Here is a 20,011-nt window from a genome sequence, read left to right as displayed (position 1 = left end):
GAAGGAAGGAAGGAAGGAAGGAAGGAAGGAAGGAAGGAAGGAAGGAAGGAAAAGGAAGAAAAAAGGGAGAAAGGAAGAGAGGGAGGGAGGGAGGGAGGAAGGAAGGAGGGAGGGAAGAGAATTAACTTTACCTCCATCTTATCAGAGCTTCCAAAAGGTGCCCAGGTTATCCTGTAGAGGGACACATCTGAAGCTCCATGATCCCAAGTCCCTCGGAAGCTCTCTGGTGTTACTTCGGTAATCCTTAGGTTTGTTGGGGCTGGCACGGTGCCTATCATGAGATAAAGCAGGACTAAGTTTCTGAACAAACAATATAATATACAAACAATATAATAAAACCACCTTGTTTTATTTTCATGGACACGAGGAAACAGGCTGAAAACATTGTTTAGAACCAAGTATCTTACCAATTCAGTTCATCTGAAAGGGAAGCATAAGAGAAAGCTCCGAAAATTTCAAACACCATATGGATATAATAGGTTACTATTTGTATTCCATTAAAATGGATTTAAAAAAAAAAAGTACCTCTTAGTAAGACTCTTCTAACCCAGTTAGCCCAGTTAATCATTCTGCATCGCACACATTTTTTTTCAGTGTCGTATTTGAAAGCTGAACATCTACATGTCACAACCATGGACTTGATCACACAGCAGTACACATAAGCACAAATATTGGTATTAATTATCAGAGAGTGCATGGGCCATCATGGTCTATGAAATATTATGATCTAAGTAATCCATGCATGAGGTTTTCCTAATGTTAAACCCAAGTGGAACAGACTGTACTGACCATGTCCAGAGATGGGAATAACCCTACAGTGCAGATGACTACTGAAACCCCAATTAAAAGTCCCTCCATTACCCGGCACTCTAGTTAGTTCACAGCACAAAGAATCTGGAAGGTCTGCCCTCACTTCTGAAATTTCATCATCAATTATTTCTCTACACACTACTGACCAAAGCCGACTACACAAAATCCAGGGCCATCAAAAATGTATTTCTAATAATGACAATGAAAAGGCTCATTGAGATAAAATGAGTGGTACCACTTCCATGAGCACAACTGAAAACAAACCACTGTTAAGGATGCCCTTTGGCTACACTGAAAGTTATTAGGAAATCTTAAGGATTAAAAAACACATATTGAAAGTATTGATTTAGTATACTAAATTACCTGCAATCACTAGTCTTTTTTCCTGACTTTTTTTTTTCTCTACTACACCTGTTATGCTTGTGCAAAGCTATCAGGCTACTCATATGTACCAGTTTTCATGTCCAGACACTACCCTTACCAGGTAAGAACCGACGCCAAGAAGGCAAGTGAGATTGCTAAGAGGGATCACGTGGCAAGAAAGAAGCAGACGTAGATACGGTCTGATGTTAAGGAGGAAGCTGTGCCATTTGACAAGAGGCCCGATCATGTATAGACAGCTAGGTATGAAAGGAGAAGCTTTTGAGGCTCTAGTGAGGGAGTTACAGGACAGGGAAGTAAAAGTTCCAGGTTTGGACTGATCCCACCAGTAGCTTACCAGATGAAGCAGGGCAAGTCATTTAAATTCTCTAGACCTGTGCTGTCTACTATCAGAGTCACTAGCCATATACAGCCACTGAGTACTTGAAATGTGGCTAGTCCAAACTGAGATATGCTGTAAGTGTAAAATTAATGCACACTGGATTTCAAAGAATTATTATGGAAAAAAATTATGTGAAATAACTTAATAATTATTCTACTGATACATGTTGAAATGATAATATTTTTGATATATTGGGTTGAATATAATACATTATCAAAATTAGTTTCCCCTCTTTTTACTTCTTCAAATGTGGTTACTAGAAAATTTTGAATTATGTAAGTAACTCTCATTATATTTCTTCAGAGCACTGCGGGCTCTAGACCTCAAGTTCTTAACCACTATTCGAGTAGGAAATTATGTGCTGAGCACAGTGCCAGGCACTGGAGATGCAAAGTTGTACAAAGTAGGCAGTGTCTCTGCCTTCACTGGCGGGGGGAGGAAGGGGAAAGCAGAATAGATAGGAAAAAACCAACAGGCAATCAAAATTGGGTTAAATACTATGGAAGTACCCTGATAGGGAAAGAAAGAGACATCTCCGGAAGCAGCAACAAAATAGAACAGGTGAAGAGGAGCCTAGGTGGGCTGCCCTGCATCTCCCCTGCCTCTCCACTGTCCAAGCCTCCCCTTCACCTGACATCCGACAGCGTGCAATCTGAGCACCACTTACCTTGCCTTCCCTACATCATCCCATGTGTTGTCAATTAATTTTTCTTATCTCCACAATGAAATCATGAACTAGTAAGGGCAAAGATACTTGTATTTTGTTACCCCTGATAGCACTTTACCTCCAGTAAGATCGCAAAAAATCTTTGATCACTAACACAACTTTCCCAGAGAAAATGTCCAACATGCATCAAGAATATACTTCCTCCCCATTGCTCCCCTCACCCGCATGCATGTGTACACCCCCACACGCAAAACACACACATACACACACCAGTTAAGTATCTGGAAGATGAATTAATGACAGTGGTTGATAGGATAATAGGAGGATAAAAATTATCATAAAAGGAATGGACATGTTGAATCACCATATTGTATACCGAAAACTAATGTAACACCATATGTTAACTATAGTGAAATTAAAATAAAATTAAATTAAAATTTAAAAACTTAATTGAAAAATATAAATAAATAAATAAATAAAAAGAATGGACATGAAGGCGGAAGATGGGAAGAAAATAAGTGAAAAGCAATCTGTGAATTCAAATATTAAATACTCAAAAATAATAGCACCAAGCAACAAAATGACCCAATAAGTTCAGTTACACAGTCATGTGATGTCATTTCTTAATTATCAGTGAAGCATGATCACAACTTACGGGTAGTTTCCTGAGCAGTCACTGGGGGAGACTCCCCCTCGTCATACACTGCGGAAACATCTACTGTGTACAGGGTTTGTGAGATGAGGTCTTTGAGAGTGGTGCTGGTCCGTGACCTGTCTACCTCTACCTGTAATAGAGCAGTGGAACAATTTCAGGAAGGGTCTAGTTTTAACATCTCTGCTGTTCACTGTACCTCTTAGCACAAGAGCATAAGAATTGTACTACAAAAAATAGCAATGTTTTCCAATATGCATAAGAGTCCAGACCTGGAGACAGTTTAAATGCTTCCAAAGTGGGAAAAATGTATGTCCTAGAGCTCTATCTGAATGCTAGGGTTCAGTAAATAGTGACCATCTACAGATTCAAACAACCTAATCATTTTTCACCAACAGTTTCTCTGTTTCCCTTTGTATCACTGCCTTGTATCTCTCAGAAATGTTCTCCTGTGCATTATCTCATTTGCTGTGCACAAGAGCCCTGTGAGACCCACTGGTCACTGTGCCTCTTTTGAAATTGAAACCTAGAATGAAATGAATGCGTGCATATGTATAAATTAGCTTTGGTGTAATCCAACTGACCAGCACAGTCACTAACTAGGGGCTTACAGGAACTATTTCTATCTTCCAAAAATGTCGCTGAGATTCTGACATTAATATGCCCCCAAGCACACATAAGTTTTAAACCCATTCTCTAGTGAAAGCCCTCAATTTGCTCCCACTTTGAATTAGGTTGTCATGGAAACAGATATCTGCCCCAACATCATCTCAAAAATGCTCATGGCCAAAGGGACACTCCTCTAAGAATCTATTTATTTACCCTTTCTCTAGTCCTGCTCCATTGTCTTATCTTCCTATTATCTGACAAACTCCCCTCTTCTTTCCTGCACCCCTAACTGGCTTTTATTTTTAGACACATTATCATATGATATTTTTTAGTAATTCACAGAATGCAGAGCACCATAAAAGATATCTGGATGAGAAGGAAGTACCATCTACATTCTATGACTCTTTGTCTACTAAGGGATGATGATTTTGAGAGTAGCATCACAGAAGAAAACATTTCTAAAATAAATACAACACAAGCCAATATATTATCAATATTCAAAAATTGCTCTACCACTATAACAAGCTTTCAACACTATATTAATAAAGTGACAAATATTCAAAACATGCTATCCTCTGTACTTGTTTGGGTTCTGTTGTTAAACCCACTAGGAAAACAAATATTTCCAAATCCATTCTAATCTTCAACCTACCTCTTTGACATCGTCTTCTGGTGTTTTGTAGCGAACGATATATTTACGGACTTTTCCAGGCGCGGGTTCCCATAAGACATTCATGGTGCTATGAGCCACATCTCTGAGCCTCAGATCTCGAGGTTTGGGTAAAGGCACTGGAGATGCATCAGAAATGAGGTCCACAGGTGGCTCTCAACCACACAGCTCTAAAGCAGTCACACAAGCTTTCAAGGAGTTGTTTAGAGAAAATTAAACTGTGTGCAGCAAAATAACTTCAAACAAATAGCTCTGATGATAAAAGTACTATGATCCTACCAGGTAGAGCTCAAATCCTTTTAAGAAGGATTGTGTTTTAATAAGATAAGCTGAAATTGTTATTGCAATTCTAATTTCTCTTTTTAATGTAAACTTCTACTCTATTTTCATAAGCTCTTACTTGCTGCTCAGCTAGAGTAAATCATGATTCACCACAAATGTACCACCACAAAAGCTCATGTTTCTTTCTCAGATATTTAAATCAGTTAAGATAGAAAACAAAATCGAAAGACTTATGCTCTCTTAAGAATAGAAGATGATAGAAAAACAAATGGTTATGAGAGTGAAGAATGAAGATGGGCCAAAATTAAGCACCCGATAAGCTTATAAGAAAATCCACAGGGACCTAAATTGTTACAAGAAAATCCAATTGATAAATTTTTGCCAAGTCAAAGCCTTACCTTAAAAAGAACAGAGATGAGGATAACTAGCAAAGAAATTTTCTTTTGTTATATGAGACAGATCTCACTTTCTAGCTGCCCGCTGACCAATTTCCTTTTGTCTCTCATTTCAACTCTGTACATACATCTCTCCTCCTGAATGTCTCCCTCCACTTCCATGATCCTGCACCTTTGTCTCTTCAATGTTTTTGTCTCTCGGCATCTCTCTGTGGCCTCCCTTCCTCCACTGGTGCAGTCAACTCCATATCAAACCCATGACCACACTTGCCTTTCATCCCACTATGACTTTTGGATCTTCTCTCCCAGCACTTTGAGAATACATGTCTCCATCCCTAGCTGGCTTCCCACTCTTTCCATCTGCCACTACCCCATTTCTACAAAACCACCAGGGTCTAATATATAAAAATTGATTATTTGTAGTCAATGAATTTATACTGTCCCACCCTTCAGGGGCTCTTTCTCTTTTCTGCCTTATCAAGCTCCTCAGTCCCCCTTCTCCCTTGAAGATTTCTTTCATCTTCTTAATTTCCTTAGAAATGTGAGCTGAGCCTCAAATTTAAGCCAAGTCATCTATCTCATCATGACGTCAACAAGCATAAAACAAAATGTCCAGCCAGGAAAGGCAAGGGTCCTAAGTGCAATCCTTGTCACTCCTCAAGAAAAAGCACCTAAATGCCAGTGAAACAAACCAAAAACACAAAAGGGACTGATCAACAAACACAAGAGAAGTGCAAACCACAAAGGAGTCCACGTGCTCTGCGCCGCCTGGTATTACCTAGTGTACATTCCCAATATCTAGCATAGTGACTGGAGTATAACAGATGATCAATACGTTTTTGGATTCAGTCAACTGATAAACTCACTTAATTGAAACAGACTTTTCCATATGTGCCATAAAGTACCTACTTCAGCAAGAACTTGGAACATCTTAATCTTAAGTCTAGTATCTTCCTCCAAAATTACACTCACCCAACATTCCCTTCTCACCAGTGCTATCTACCCAACTTCATGGATCTACAACAGCATCAACTTTAAGATGTACCGTCATTTTATGCTCCATGCCCTGACACTTGGCCAAAAGTACACCATCAATTGTAAGAAACATCTCAGTATCAGCTGTGTTTAATGTGAAAAAGAAGGACATCCTAGGGTCAATTTAAGATGCTGTCATAAGTCCAGAGTTAATTTTAATTCTCAAGTTTGATTGCCATAAGGAATAAATAACACTATGACTTATGCATAAATTATTAAATTATCAACAGCACCATTGGGGGAAAGAAAAATCCTAATGAACATTATGTTTACAGCAATAAGGAAAGAAGGAATGCTGGCAATATCTTACACGTGACTTCCCGAGCAGTAACAGGTTCGCTAGTGAGGTCGTGCAAAGCAGCCTGGACTGTGACTGCATACTCGGTGTTGGGAAAAAGATCAGTCAGTGGCACGTCATTCACTGTCGGCCCCACACGCATCTGCATATGGACATGCCAAAGGGAGATAAGACATTCAAATCAAATGTTTCCACTTACTGGGGATAGCCCATTACAACCTATTTGTAACCGCTAGATGATAACACAACTTTTCTTTTTCATCTCTCTGAAGTGAATTTCCTTCTTCATGCCAATGTTTCTTAAAATGTGTCACAGGCCCCAAGTCTAATTTCTATTCTTCTGTTTTGCATATAAAGTTATAAATGCATTCATATGCAATTGCAGTTTAATGCGGACTCGAAAACTATAAAGTCTCAGAAAGACCTAATGATAAAGAAATGAATATCTCCCACCTCTTTGGGTTTTCTTGGTTCGGTGGCATTGATGGGTTCGTATGACAAGGTGTAGCCAGTAGCCCCTCCCACTGGCTGCCATTGCACATGCATGGTGGTAGGGCTAACATCATAAATATTCATGCTGACCACGGGGACTGGTACTGTTGGAATGTAAAGGCAGACATCAGTCTAATTCCTGTCATTCTACTCATTTTTAATTGTTGTTTCCTACTTACTAAGTGATATTTATATATGCTAAATAGAGAATGAGTTGCTGTGAGAAGTCAGTGAGTATCAATAGAATCCTTTCCTCTCTCCTGAAAAACCCAATCTCATTGTTTCATCTCATATTCAGGACTGCAAGTTACAACTATTTCATAGAGGAAGAAAGTTTAAATGTCAACTGGCATTCCAATAAGTCTGTATGGAAGCCAAAATAGATACCAACTTCCTGAGATTTCGATCTCTTTTTCTGGAATATCTTTAAGTTGACTATTTTCAGTCTACAATCATAGAATTTCATACATAAGTAACCAGCACAGTATTTTACTTCAACTTTCATAAAAAATAAATTTAAGTGAGAGTGTCATACATTAATAACTGTAACTTAGGGGATTCATGGGCTTTTTGAAGATAGGTTCATGATGCACAGTAAAAGATTTACAGTCTCCTCTTCATTTAATACCCATATAGCTTGGTATGTATTGTCCAAAGATTGAGTTTAAAATTTAAAGAAATTATCAGATTAATCCTGCCCATTATGAAATACATTATTTTCCACCTCCTATGGTATAATATGAAGGCTAGTAAGAGAAAACATGGAGGAGGGGTTCAAGATGGTAGCATAAGAACACTCTGAAATCACTTCCTCCCATGGCTACACTAAATTTATAGCTACATATGAAATCAGATCCTCTGAAAAGGATCTGAGAACTAGATGAACAGTGCCTCCACAACAAAGATAAAAGAGACATATCAAGCAGGTAGAAGAGGTAGAAACTCAGCCTTGCCCAGGACCCCACCCCAAGCATGGTGACCCACAATTGGGAAGGAATTCCCAAAATATGGAACTTTCCCTCAAGAAGTGAAAGGAGTGTGCCCCACATCAAGCACCTTGATCTTTGAGTCCAGCACCTGAAAGAGAAGCCCCTAAAATGCCTCATTTTGAAAAGTCCAGGGAATGAAGTCAATGGTAACCATAAAACTGTAGGGAATAGAGAGCCTGTTCTTAAAGGGCTCACACACAAACCCACTTGCCCTGAGATCCAGCATAAAAGCAACAGTTTGGAAAGTGCCCAGATCATAAGTGAGGCAGACGTGCTTACTAATCTTAAAACAGCTGCCAGAGAGGGAGGAACCTGCAGTGACTTTCTCTAAGGACAGAAGCACTGGCAGGTGTCATTTTTGCAATCTCATTCTAACTTGCTAGTGACAGAACTTGAAGCACCATTTTTCGTGTTCTCCCTCATGTCTGCTAGCACCGGTGTGCATGTTACACGCTCCACCTACCCCAGGAGCAGTCACACCACAACCAGGCTGGGTGAGTGCCCCATATCCCACCTACCCTGCACCACAGCTGTGGCCTCACCACAGCCAGCAGGTGCACAGAGTCCACACAAGAGATGTCCCACCCACAAGATGGGTGCCTGGCTCTGGAGGCCAGGGGAGACTGCACTCTGGACCCCATAGATCATCTCCTACATCAATCCTTCAAGACTGGGAGAGGTAGCAGTTTTGCCTGATACATACACACAGAGAGTCAGGCAAAATTAAGAGAAAGAGGACTATATTCCAAACCAAAGAACCGGACAAATTCCCAGAAAAAGATTTTAATGAAATGAAGATAGCAACCTACTCAATAAAGAGTTCAAAGTAATGGTCATAAAGATGTTCACTGAACACAGGAGAAATATGGATGAACACAGTGAGAACTTCAACAAAGAGATAGAGGGGCGCCTGGGTGGCTCAGTCGTTAAGCGTCTGCCTTCGGCTCAGGTCATGATCCCGGGGTCCTGGGATCGAGCCCCGCGTCGGGCTCCCTGCTCTGCGGGAAGCCTGCTTCTCCCTCCTCTACTCCCTCTGCTTGTGTTCCCTCTCTCGCTGTCTCTCTCTCTGTCAAATAAATAAATAAAATCTTTAAAAAAAAAGAGAGAGATAGAAAATAGAAAAAAATACCAAACAGAAGTTATAACTGAAATGAAAAATACACTAGAGGGGTTCAACAGCAGATTGGATGAAGTAGAAGCCCAAATCAGTGGGCTGGAAAACAAAGCAATGAATCTCAACCAGACAGAGCAACAAAATGAGAAAGAATTTTAAAAAATAAGGATACCTAAAGGGACCTTTAGGACAACATCAAATGGTATAATATTGGCATTATAGAGGTCCTAGAAGGAGATGAGAGAGAAAGGGCCAGAAAAATTATTCAAAGAAATAGTAACTGAAAACTTCCCTTATCAGGGGAAGAAAACAGACATTTGGGTTCAGGAAGCCCAGAGAACTCCAAATAAAATGAACCCAAAGAAAACCACACCAAAGCACATTATAATTAAAATGGTACAAGTTAAGAATAAAGAAAGAACCTTAAAATAGCTAGAGAAAAACAATTTATTCCATACAAGGGAAACCCCATAAGGCTATCAGATTTTTCAGCAGAAATTTTACAGGCTGGAAGAAAGGGTCATGACATATTCAAAGTGCTGGAAGTTAAAATTTTCCAACAAGAATTCCCTACCCAGCAAGATTATCATTCAGAATTGAAGGAGAGATTAAGAGTTTTCCAGATAAGCAAAAGCTAAAGGAGTCCATCACCTCTAAACTGACCTTATAAGAAATGTTAAAGGGATTTTTCTACACTGAAAAGAAAAGACAATCATTAATAAGAAGACAATATATGAAAGTAATAATCTCACTGGAAAAGGTAAATAGATAGTAAAAGTAGTAGATCAATCACTGATAAGGCAAGTATGAAGGTCAAAAAGTATGAAGGTCAAAATGTAGTAAAATTAATTAAAATTACAATAATTGGCTAAAGGACACATAAAATAAAAAGACATAAAATGTGTCATCAAAAATATAAAATATGGGGGATAAAAATGTAAAGCTTTGGAATGTGTTCAAATTTAAGTTGCTATCAATTTAAAAGAGACTGTTAATATACATAGGATGCTACATGTGAACCTCACAATAACCACAAAGAAAAACTTATACTAAATACATAAAAGAAAATAAGAAAGGATCTAAGCATAACACTAAAGGAAGCCAACAAACAACTAGGGAAGAGAGAAAGAGGGAAAAAAAGGACAAACAAGAACTTCAAAAACAGCCAGAAAACAACAAAATGGAAATAAGTACATACCTATTGATAATTACTTCAAATATAAATGAACTAAATTTAGCAATCAAAAGACAAAGAGTGGCTAAATAGATTTAAAAGAAAAAAGAACTGTCTATATGCTACCTACAAAAGTTTCACTTCAGAAGTGAGGACACATACAGACTGTGAAGGAATGGGAAAAATTATTCTATGCAAATGGAAATGAAAAGAAAGATGGCATAGCTATATTCATATCAGACAAAATAGACTTAAAAACAAAAATACTAAAAGACAAAGAGGAGTACCACATTACAATAACGGGATGAATCCAACCAGAAGATATAACATTTATAAATAAGTGTTTATTTGCAAATACCCAACCAAAGAGCACAAAACTATAGAAAACAAATATTTGAAAACCTAAAGGGAGAAATTGAAAAGAAAACAACAATAGTAGGGGATTTTGACACCTCACTTATAGCAATGAAAGATCATAAGACAGAATACCAACAAGGAAATATTGACTTTAATTGACACATTAGATCACATGGACATAATAGAAATGTACATTATAGATATGTATACCTATTATGTATATAGTATGTGTATATATATACATATATATACAAAATATTTCATCCAAAAGCCACAGAATGCACGTTCTTCTCAAGTGCACATGGAACATTCTCCAAGATAGATTACATGTTGGGCCACAAAATAAGTCTCAGTAAATTCAAGACTGAAATCACATCAAGCATCTTCTCTGACAACAGTAGTAAGAAACTAGAAATCAATTACAATAACAAAACTGGAAAAAATACAAAAACATGAAAATCAAACAACATACAATGGAACAACCACGAGGTCATCAAGAAAATCAAAGGAGAAATCAAAAAATACCTAGAGAAAACTGAAAGAAATATAACATACCAAAATCTATGATATGCAACAAAAGAAGTTCTTAGATGGAAGTTCATAGCAATATAGGCCTACCTCAAGAAGCAAGAAAAATCTCACATAAACAATCTAAATTTACACCTAAAGAAACTAAGAAGAGAAAAACAAAGGAAGCCCAAAGTTAGTAGAAGGAAGGAAATAATAAAATCAGAGTCAGAAATAGAGAGTAAAATGAAATAGAAAAGATCAATGAAACAAAGAGCTGGAAAAGATAAACAAAATTGACAAACCTAAACAAAGAAAAAAGAAAAAGGACTCAAATAAAATCAGAAATAAAAGAAAAGTTACAACTGATACCACATAAATACACAGGATCATAAGACACTAATACAAACCATAATATGCCAGCAAACCAGACAACCTAGAAGAAAAGGGTAAATTCTTAGAAATATACAGTCTTCCAAGACTGAATTAGAGAGAAATAGAAAACCTAAGTAGACTGATTACTAGCAAGAAGATTGAATCAGTAATCAAAAACCTCCCAATAAACAAAAGTTCAGGACCAAACAGCTTCACTGGTGAACTCTTCCAAATAGCCAATAAGATTTAATACCTATCCTTCTCAAACTCTTCCAAAAATTAAAGAGAAGGGCATGCTTCCAAACACGTTTTACGAGGCCAACATTACCCTGATACTAAAACCAGACAAGGATGACACAAAAAAAAGAAAATTACAGGTCAATATCTTTGACAAACATAGACGTAAAAATCCTCAACAAAATATCAGCAAACCAAATTCAACAATACATTAAAAGCATCATACATTATGATCAAGTGGGATTTATTCCAGGGATGCAAGAATGGCTCAAATTCACAAATCAATCCATGTGATACATAATATTAACAAAATGAAAGATAAAGGCCACCTGATCATCTCAATAGATGCAGAAAAAGCACTTGACAAAATTCAACATCCATTTCTGATAAAAATTCTCAAAAAATGGCTATAGAGGAAATGTACCTCATATAAAGAGGCCATATATGACAAACTCACAGATAACATCACATTCAGTGGGAAAAAGCTGAAAGTTTTTCTTCCAAGTTCAAGAACAAGACAAGGATGCTCACTCTCACCACATATATTCAACATAGTATTGGAAGTCCTAGACATAGCAACTATGCAAGAAAAATAAAGGTATTCAAATCAGGAAGAAAGAAGTAAAACCATCACTATTTGCAAATGATGATACTATATATAGAAGACCCTAAAAGACTCCACCAAAAAGCTGTTAGACCTAATAAATGAATTCAGTAAAATCACAGGATATAAAATCAATATATAGAGATCTGTGGTGTTTCCATACACTAATCACAAACTATCAAAGAGACAAATTAAGAATAGCAATTTCATTTATAATTGCATCAAAAAGAATAAAATACCTAGGAATAAATTTAACCAAGGAAATGAAAGACCTATAGACCTATAAATTTAACCAAGGAGATGAAAGACTGAAAACTATAGGACGCTGATGAAATTGAAGATACACAAATACATGGAAAGATATACTGTGCTGATAGATTGGAAGAATTAATATTGCTAAAATGTCCATAGTATCCACAGAAACCTACAGATTCAATGCAATCCTTATCAAAATTACAATGGCATGTTTCACAAAAATAGAACAAATAACGCTAAAATTTGTATGAAACCACAAATGATCCCAAATAGTCAAAGCAATCACAGGAAAAGAAGAATAAAGTTGAAGGCATCACACTCCCTGATTTCAAACTATACTACAAAAATACAGTAATCAAAACAGCAGGGCACCAGCACAAACACACACATACATGTCAATAGAACAGAATCAAAAGTCCAGAAATAAACCCACACATATATGGATAATTAATTTATGACAGAGGAGCCAAGAATATACAATGGAATCAAAACAGTCTCTTCAATAAGTGGTATTGGAAAACTGGTCAGCCACAGGCAAAAGAATGAAACTAGACCACTATCTTATACCACACACAAAAATTAATACAAAATGGATTAAAGACTTAAATGTAAGACCTGAAACCATAAAACTCCTAGAATCAAAACATAGATGGTAAGCTCCTTGACATCAGTCTTGGTGATGTTTTTGTGGCTCAGACTCCAAAGGCAAGGAAAACAAAAGTAAAATAGACAAATGAGACCACATCAAACTAAAAAGCTTCTGCACAGCAAAGGAAACCATCATCAAAACAAAAAGGCAATCTACTTAATGGGAGAAGATATCTGTAAATTATAACTCCAATAAGGAGTTAATATCCAAAATGTATAAAAAACTCATAGAATTCAACAGCAACAAGAACAACAAAACAAACAACTCAATTAAAAAATGGGCAGAGGATGTAAATAAATATTTTTCCAAAGAAGACACACAGATGGCTAACAGACACAAGCAAAGATGTTCAACATCACTAATTACTACGGAAATGCAAATCAAAACTACAATGAGATATCATCTCATACGTGTTAGAATGATTATTATCAAAAAGACCAGAAATAACAAGTGCTGGCAAGCTCACACACTATTGGTGGGATTGCAAATTGGTGCGGCCACTATAGAAAATGCTATGGAGATTCTGCAAAAAAGATTAAGAATAGCACTATCGTATGATTCAGCTATTCCACAACTGGCTATTTATTCAGAGAATACAAAACCACTAATTCAAAAGATATATGCCCCTCTATGTTCATTGAAGCATTATTTATAATAACCAAGATATGGAAACAACCGACATGTGCTTTGATGGATAAATGGATAAAGAAGAGGCGATATATACATATATATATATATATATGCAATATGTATATAATGAAATATATATATAATGGAGTACTGCTCAGCCATAAAAAAGAATGAAATCTTGCCATTTGTGATGGGCCTTGAGGGTATTACGCTAAGTGAAATAAACCAGGAGAAAGACAAATAGCATCTGATTTCACTCATATGTGGAGCCTATAAACAAACAAACAAAAACCAAACAATCAAACAAAACCAAATTCATAGATACAGAGAACAAATCAGTGGTTACCAGAGGGGATCAGGGTTGGAGGGTGGGTGAAAGGGGTAGAGGATCAAGTGTAGAGTGATGGATGGTAATAGACTTTGGGGGGTGATCACTTTTTAGTATATACAACTGTTGACTTACAATGTTCTACACCTAAAACTTATATAGTAAAGAGAGAGAGAAGAGTTAAAGACTTATGGAACTGAAGATTAAGTAGAGTCAGTTCTTGCCTTGGAGAGAGTGATGCCCACTTCTTTGTCTTATTAGTGGCCTCCTTCCCCTGGAGTCCAGCCAAGAAGAGGGAAGAAGGAAAGAGTTTTTTCATATGGCCTCAGAAATCCTACCAGGCCTCAGAAACCCTGCCAGGAATAGGAGCAGGAACATCTCTGCCAAAAGTTCTACTCAAAGTCAAAGCCATTAGAGCTTCTCTAGTAAAGACCAGGAGGCGAAGGCCAGAAAAAGGATTGATCTCATTGACAGCAGGAAGATCTGACCACCTGCAAAACTGAAATAGGTCACCTCTGCACAGCTCGCCTTCCTAATCTTAGTCCCACTCCCCACATGATATCTTTCTTAAGAAGTGAATAACTCTATGAAAGGTAAGTTATCCCTCTAAGTCATCTATGGCCATGACTACTCATCCCACCAGTGGGGTTCCATGATGGCAAGAACAACCAGTAAGAGCAGTTGAGTATTGAGCACCTGTACGAAGAACACACTCAGTAAATATTTGTTGAATGGCTATTGAATAAAAGAATGATTTGGAAGGCTGCCAAAAATCCCAAATGGAATGCCTCCTGTTTATCTTTAAAAAGATAATGAGAAAATTTTTTTTAATCAGACTTACAGGTTTTTTCTGTGCCCTTCAGAGGTTCACTATATTCATCTTCCACCACAGAATACACATTAACAACATACTCAGTTTCAGGCTTCAGATCTTTCAGTACTGTGCTACTTTCCAGTCGGCTCACATAAAACTAGGGGAAAAAATAAAAATAATAATAATAACTTATGTTGTAATTGCTTCCCTCTTTTCTACTATAATTACAAAGTCGTTAACTGCAATGAACTTAGAAATTATATTTCAATGAGGCCATTGTCTTTTGTTTTTGGAAATTACCAGATTACAATGAGATCTTAGACAATTCATATAATTTATTCTCCCAGCTGTTGTTTCCTTATTTGTAAAAGGAGTGGGTAAAACTAGATCATCTTTTTTTTTAATTTTTTTTTAATTTTTTATTGTTATGTTAATCACCATACATTACATAAAACTAGATCATCTTTAATGTTTCCTTCCAACTCCATGACTCTAATATAAATTCACAAATAAATCAAGCATCCTTTAATTAAAAACCATATTGACATTCTGCAATTTGTAGAAACCATAGAATTTAAGCAAAGCCCTTTCCCTTTAATTAAGCCCAAATGAAAGCACTATTGCTGACTCAGTTCTGCCCCACTCTGCATCCTCCTTGTTCCACACCCAACATTTTTCTGAACCCTAATGTGAAGGACTCAATCTCACTATCAGGAAGGAGTGGGTTGTAGGTGTTGCCTACTCACTTCTTGACGTTTCCCTCCAGAAACTGGGTAGTATTCCACCTTATACCTATCCACACTGTCAGAAGGAGGTGTCCAGCTCACTCTAAGAGAACGATGGGTTCGCTCAGAAATAACTAGGTTAGAAGGTGCTTCCAAGTCACCTACACATGGAAATAAAATACATATGCTTTTTTCATTATCATAGCAAGGTGATGAAATTTGAAATTAGATTAAAATAGTATTATTCCCATATTTCAAACCTGTACACACATCCTGATATACTGATACACAGTATATCAGTCTAGAGTCCCATTGCTCGTAAGACCACCCTGAATGGGTAGGCAAAGGATTCTTCAGTCCCAGAAGAATCAAGCCTGGGCTCATGTCTTTCATTAAAACTTGGTCCCACCCTTCCTTATGGCACCACCAGTTTACCACTCGCCTAACTCAAAAACCTCTGAATCATCCTTGAATACGTCCTCCTTTCTCTAATCTTATACATATAATTATTGAAGGAGGATTTGTGTCCTGGCAATTCCATTGTCTCTATCACTGTTGGTACCACCCAAGTTCACCACCCTCATTATCATTTGATTATTTATATTCATCATGTCTTATCTCCTTAACTATAGGTTATGCTCTGTGAGAAAGGAATTGGTTTCTTATTTATGTTTAGTTCCCCTACAGGACCTAGTTCAGTAGTAAGAGAAGCTAACCACTTTCTTAGTCAAGAAAGAAGAAAAACAACGAAGTCTTTTAAAATTTGGGAACACCCTACTGCCTGTGATTGTGCTCTCTGTGGGTCGATAAAGTGAAATGACCAATGAACAACAGAATGACTACAGAAAAATATCTAGAATTAACATCAATGAAAATAGAAATATTAAGCTCACTATGACCATTAGAAAGATGTCCCCAGTCATAATTTAAAGAGAATTAATCCAATGACTTCATTAGCATGTCAATCATTCTCATAAAAACTCTTTCAACTGTCTTTGTAAAGCTGGGGAAAGCTTTTCCATTCTTAGTACTCTAACCTTTATTATAGTTGGGTCATAATCAAGCCTACAAAATTATCAAGCAATTTTACTGTCTGGGAATCTAGAATGAATGCAACTATTACATAGTTGATTAAAAAAAATAAAGGAAAACAGATAAAAGATGTTTTCATCCCCACTCAAAGTTCTCTCCAACTAAATAAAACTACAACTCTCTCAGCTAATCCAGAGCCAGAAGCCTACAAATTCTGGCTTCCTGGCTGGTTTATTTCTCCAGGGAAAAGGTCAGTCTGTTGTTCAAAATCCAAAAAGAAAATCTGTAAATGTTTGGAGAGAAAAACTCAAGAAGGAGAAGTCAAATAAATGCATCCTCAATACCCAAAGCATATGAACAATTTCTACCCCATTATTTGTTTATCTTCAAATAAGCTACAAGCCATTTCTAGTTTGCTGCCATCAGAAACAAATCAGAGAAAAAATTAGGGACTAAACTAATGATTCTAAAATGAGGGCATTATTTTCCCCAGCAGACACTTGGCAACGTTTGAAGATATTTTTAGTTGTCACAACTCAGGGGATGCCACCAACATCCAGTGGGCAGGGCCAAGGGATGCTGCTAAATATCTCCCAATACACTAAAGGGTTCCTTTCCCCCATCCCAAAAATAATTATCTGTCCCAAATATCAACAGTGCTGAGGGTAAGAAATCCTGGGCTAATCTTACCTGGACCTTTGACACTGTTACACAAGTTAATGGTGAGGTCATCTACAATCTTAGAGAGTGACTCAAAATCTGCCACGTTGTATGCATGGGTATCATCAGGATCTGTTGCAATCATCTTTAATTCATCTTCATCAGCATTTTTAATACCTTGAAGGAAAAAGGACATATTCAAATTAAAAGCATTTGAATTTTCAATGTTAAAGCAGAACATATATGTGATTTTCCTCAATAATAAAATGATTATCTATAGTTACAAAATAGAAACAAAGAAAAAATAATATAAACTAAAGGCTATTCTTAATTAGCTCCTTCTAAATGCTTCTAGCACCAATTTCCCACCAAAAAGTGTCCCGGGGTGCCTGGGTGGCTCAGTCGTTAAGCGTCTGCCTTCGGCTCAGGTCATGATCCCGGAGTCCTGGGATCGAGTCCCGCATTGGGCTTCCTGCTCCGCGGAAAGCCTGCTTCCCCCTCTTCCACTCCCCCTGCTTATGTTCCTGCTCTCGCTGTGTCTCTCTCTGTCAAATAAATAAATAAAATCTTTAAAAAAAAAAAAGTGTCTCTTGAGTATTTTTCCTGGAAAGTAAAATAATGGCTATCAAAAATAAACATGGTGCCGTGGAAAACCAAACAGGAATTTTCCTGAATCCTATTAATAGTACATTTGTCCTCTTGATCCATTACTTTCTTCCAAGAAGCCATGTAGTTCTGTCCCGTTACGAGGGGCAAAGAAGAAAATGAGTTAACTTCTTGGCATATCATTTTGATAAATTATGTGATAGGGAAAATTGTTTGGGTTTTTTTGTGCTTCAAAAACTATTTTTAACTACAAAAATATCCTCAGCTTTTGTAACCCCAGGGGCACCAGTAGCCTTTTGAGTGCTTACCAATAGCAAACAGCTCCACGCCTTCATCCTTGAGTTTCTTTGAAGGTGCCTCAACATCATCTTGTGATTTTCCATCGGTGATGAGAACACCAATTTTTCGAGCTCGAGGCCTCATGCCAGCTTGGGTCCTGAAGCTCTGTTGACGAATGAAATTCAAAGCCATGCCTAGTGGGATTTTTAAAAGAGAACCAGTCACATCATTACTCAGCCACAAGTTCTGACCAAAAGCAAGAGCTAAAAGCACACCACATCATCCTTACTCACCTGTGAGAGTATTGCCTCCTTTGTATGGTAAGTTTGCCACAGCTTGCAACAAGCTCTTCTTGTCTCTGTGAGCATTTAGCTGCCACTCTGTTCTGGGGTCCCCACTATATTGAGCAAGGGCTAAAATAACATCACTGGCATTAGCATATATAAAAGAGCATGATGAAAATGTCTGAAGATCTTCAATATTGCCAGACCTACCAATTTGTACTCTTTTGGGCCCAATCTCAAAGACTTCCACAATGCGAGAGATGAAACTCCTCACGGTTCTAAAATTTGCCCGGCCAATGCTCCATGATCCATCCACCAGCAACACAATGTCTGCTTCTGCTCTGGTGAGACACTCCATCCCTGACATGGCAATCGTGAGACAGGACAGAGTCAGGAGCAAATTCTTAGCAGGGTTACTTCCTAGCCATGCCTCTGCCATCCCTGGATGCTTGCCTAGCTGCTTCAGTTCTGTAGCTTAGCTTTGTGATTTGGAGGTCAAGATTCTGAATACATGTCCATATGGTTCGTTAAGCTCAAATAACATTCATGAGAATCACCAATCCCTCCAATGATTATTTCTATAACAAATCTTTCCTTCATCTTTGACTCTATTTCCTGGCCACAGTTGTAGACCCTGGAGACTTAAATTAAGCCATCACTGTAAATGTGAATGGGCTCACAAACCCAAGAGCTGAAATAAAAATGAGAATGTACAGCCATCTTTCTATAAGGCATTAATAATTTTAATAAAATTTTAATGTGATCTAAAGACTAAATGCTGCAGTTTTCTATAAGATGTAATGGTCATTAGCAGACAAGTATGAAATGAACTGATAAAATGTGTGAGCTAAGAAAGGTTTTAGTGAGCTAAAAACATCTCTTCTAAAATAATTAAGTTTCTGGGTAATCATTCCACATATCATGAAGGATTAGACACATGACTCTTAAAATTAGACCTTTTTGAAATAAAGATACCTTGTTTTAAAACCTGATAGCTATTATATTACTGAGTTGGTAGCTGCTTAACTTTATCATCTACTATGTATAACAGTTAGGTAAATACAGATGGTGAAGTCTGCACATTTAAAAAAACAAGAAAGAAGGAAGACAATTGAGAAGAAGTATGCAAACAAATATACAAATTGAGAGCTGTAGAGACAACAAGCACAAACACTGATACAAAGCTAGGGTGCTTTGGAAAGAGAGAAAAATCCCAATATCCTCAGTGCACAGGCTACAAAATAAAAATATAAGTCAGTTAATATCATCATAACAGAAACAGTAGAACATTCATACAAAACAGCAGGATTTGACACTTCCATTTATTTTATCCACATCCATATTTTTTAAATGCCCTCTTTTCTGAGAGCTTACATTACCAGCTATGACTTTTCCAACTTCTTGCCATCTTAGCATCTGATCTTTATATTGTTTTAAAAAGCTCATTGAGAAAAATTAAATGATGCTCATCGCACTACAAAGGTGTCTTTCACGTATAGTACACTCCGTCAGGATTGAGGACTCCCAGATACTACTCCAGACACCTAAGCCTTTGCGAGCCTTCCCCTACCCTGCCCAGATCTGCTCTTTTTTATCAAACGCTGGAAAATATTTGGAAGTAAATTCTATCCACTACTTCCACCTCTAAGAATGTTCAAAACTAGCCTTCATGCACATCGAAGCTGTAATTGTGGCAGGAGCAGGAATATCTAAAGGGTT

At 37.3% G+C, this 20,011-nt stretch overlaps 1 protein-coding gene across 8 annotated transcripts in view; it reads right to left on the bottom strand.

The window, feature by feature from the left end:
• The window catches only part of COL12A1 (collagen type XII alpha 1 chain), a 139,518-nt gene that overhangs the window by 53,455 nt on the left and 66,052 nt on the right, over positions 1-20,011 (bottom strand). For all 8 annotated transcript variants that reach the window (XM_032409446.1, XM_032409448.1, XM_032409452.1 and 5 more), the window contains 11 exons: positions 18,503-18,652; positions 18,302-18,421; positions 18,038-18,202; positions 17,154-17,300; positions 15,453-15,592; positions 14,734-14,863; positions 6,635-6,777; positions 6,194-6,323; positions 4,154-4,290; positions 2,896-3,025; positions 132-271 (listed from right to left, as the gene is read on the bottom strand). In XM_032409446.1, the coding sequence (XP_032265337.1) occupies positions 132-271; positions 2,896-3,025; positions 4,154-4,290; positions 6,194-6,323; positions 6,635-6,777; positions 14,734-14,863; positions 15,453-15,592; positions 17,154-17,300; positions 18,038-18,202; positions 18,302-18,421; positions 18,503-18,652 (1,532 nt within the window). The remainder of the gene's footprint in view (positions 1-131; positions 272-2,895; positions 3,026-4,153; positions 4,291-6,193; positions 6,324-6,634; positions 6,778-14,733; positions 14,864-15,452; positions 15,593-17,153; positions 17,301-18,037; positions 18,203-18,301; positions 18,422-18,502; positions 18,653-20,011) is intronic.

This window comes from Phoca vitulina, unplaced genomic scaffold (assembly GCF_004348235.1).
Source record: "Phoca vitulina isolate PV1807 unplaced genomic scaffold, GSC_HSeal_1.0 scaffold11, whole genome shotgun sequence".
Lineage (NCBI taxonomy): Eukaryota > Metazoa > Chordata > Mammalia > Carnivora > Phocidae > Phoca > Phoca vitulina.
Note: the sequence above shows the minus strand (reverse complement) of the source record. Positions and strands in the feature narration are given on the sequence as shown.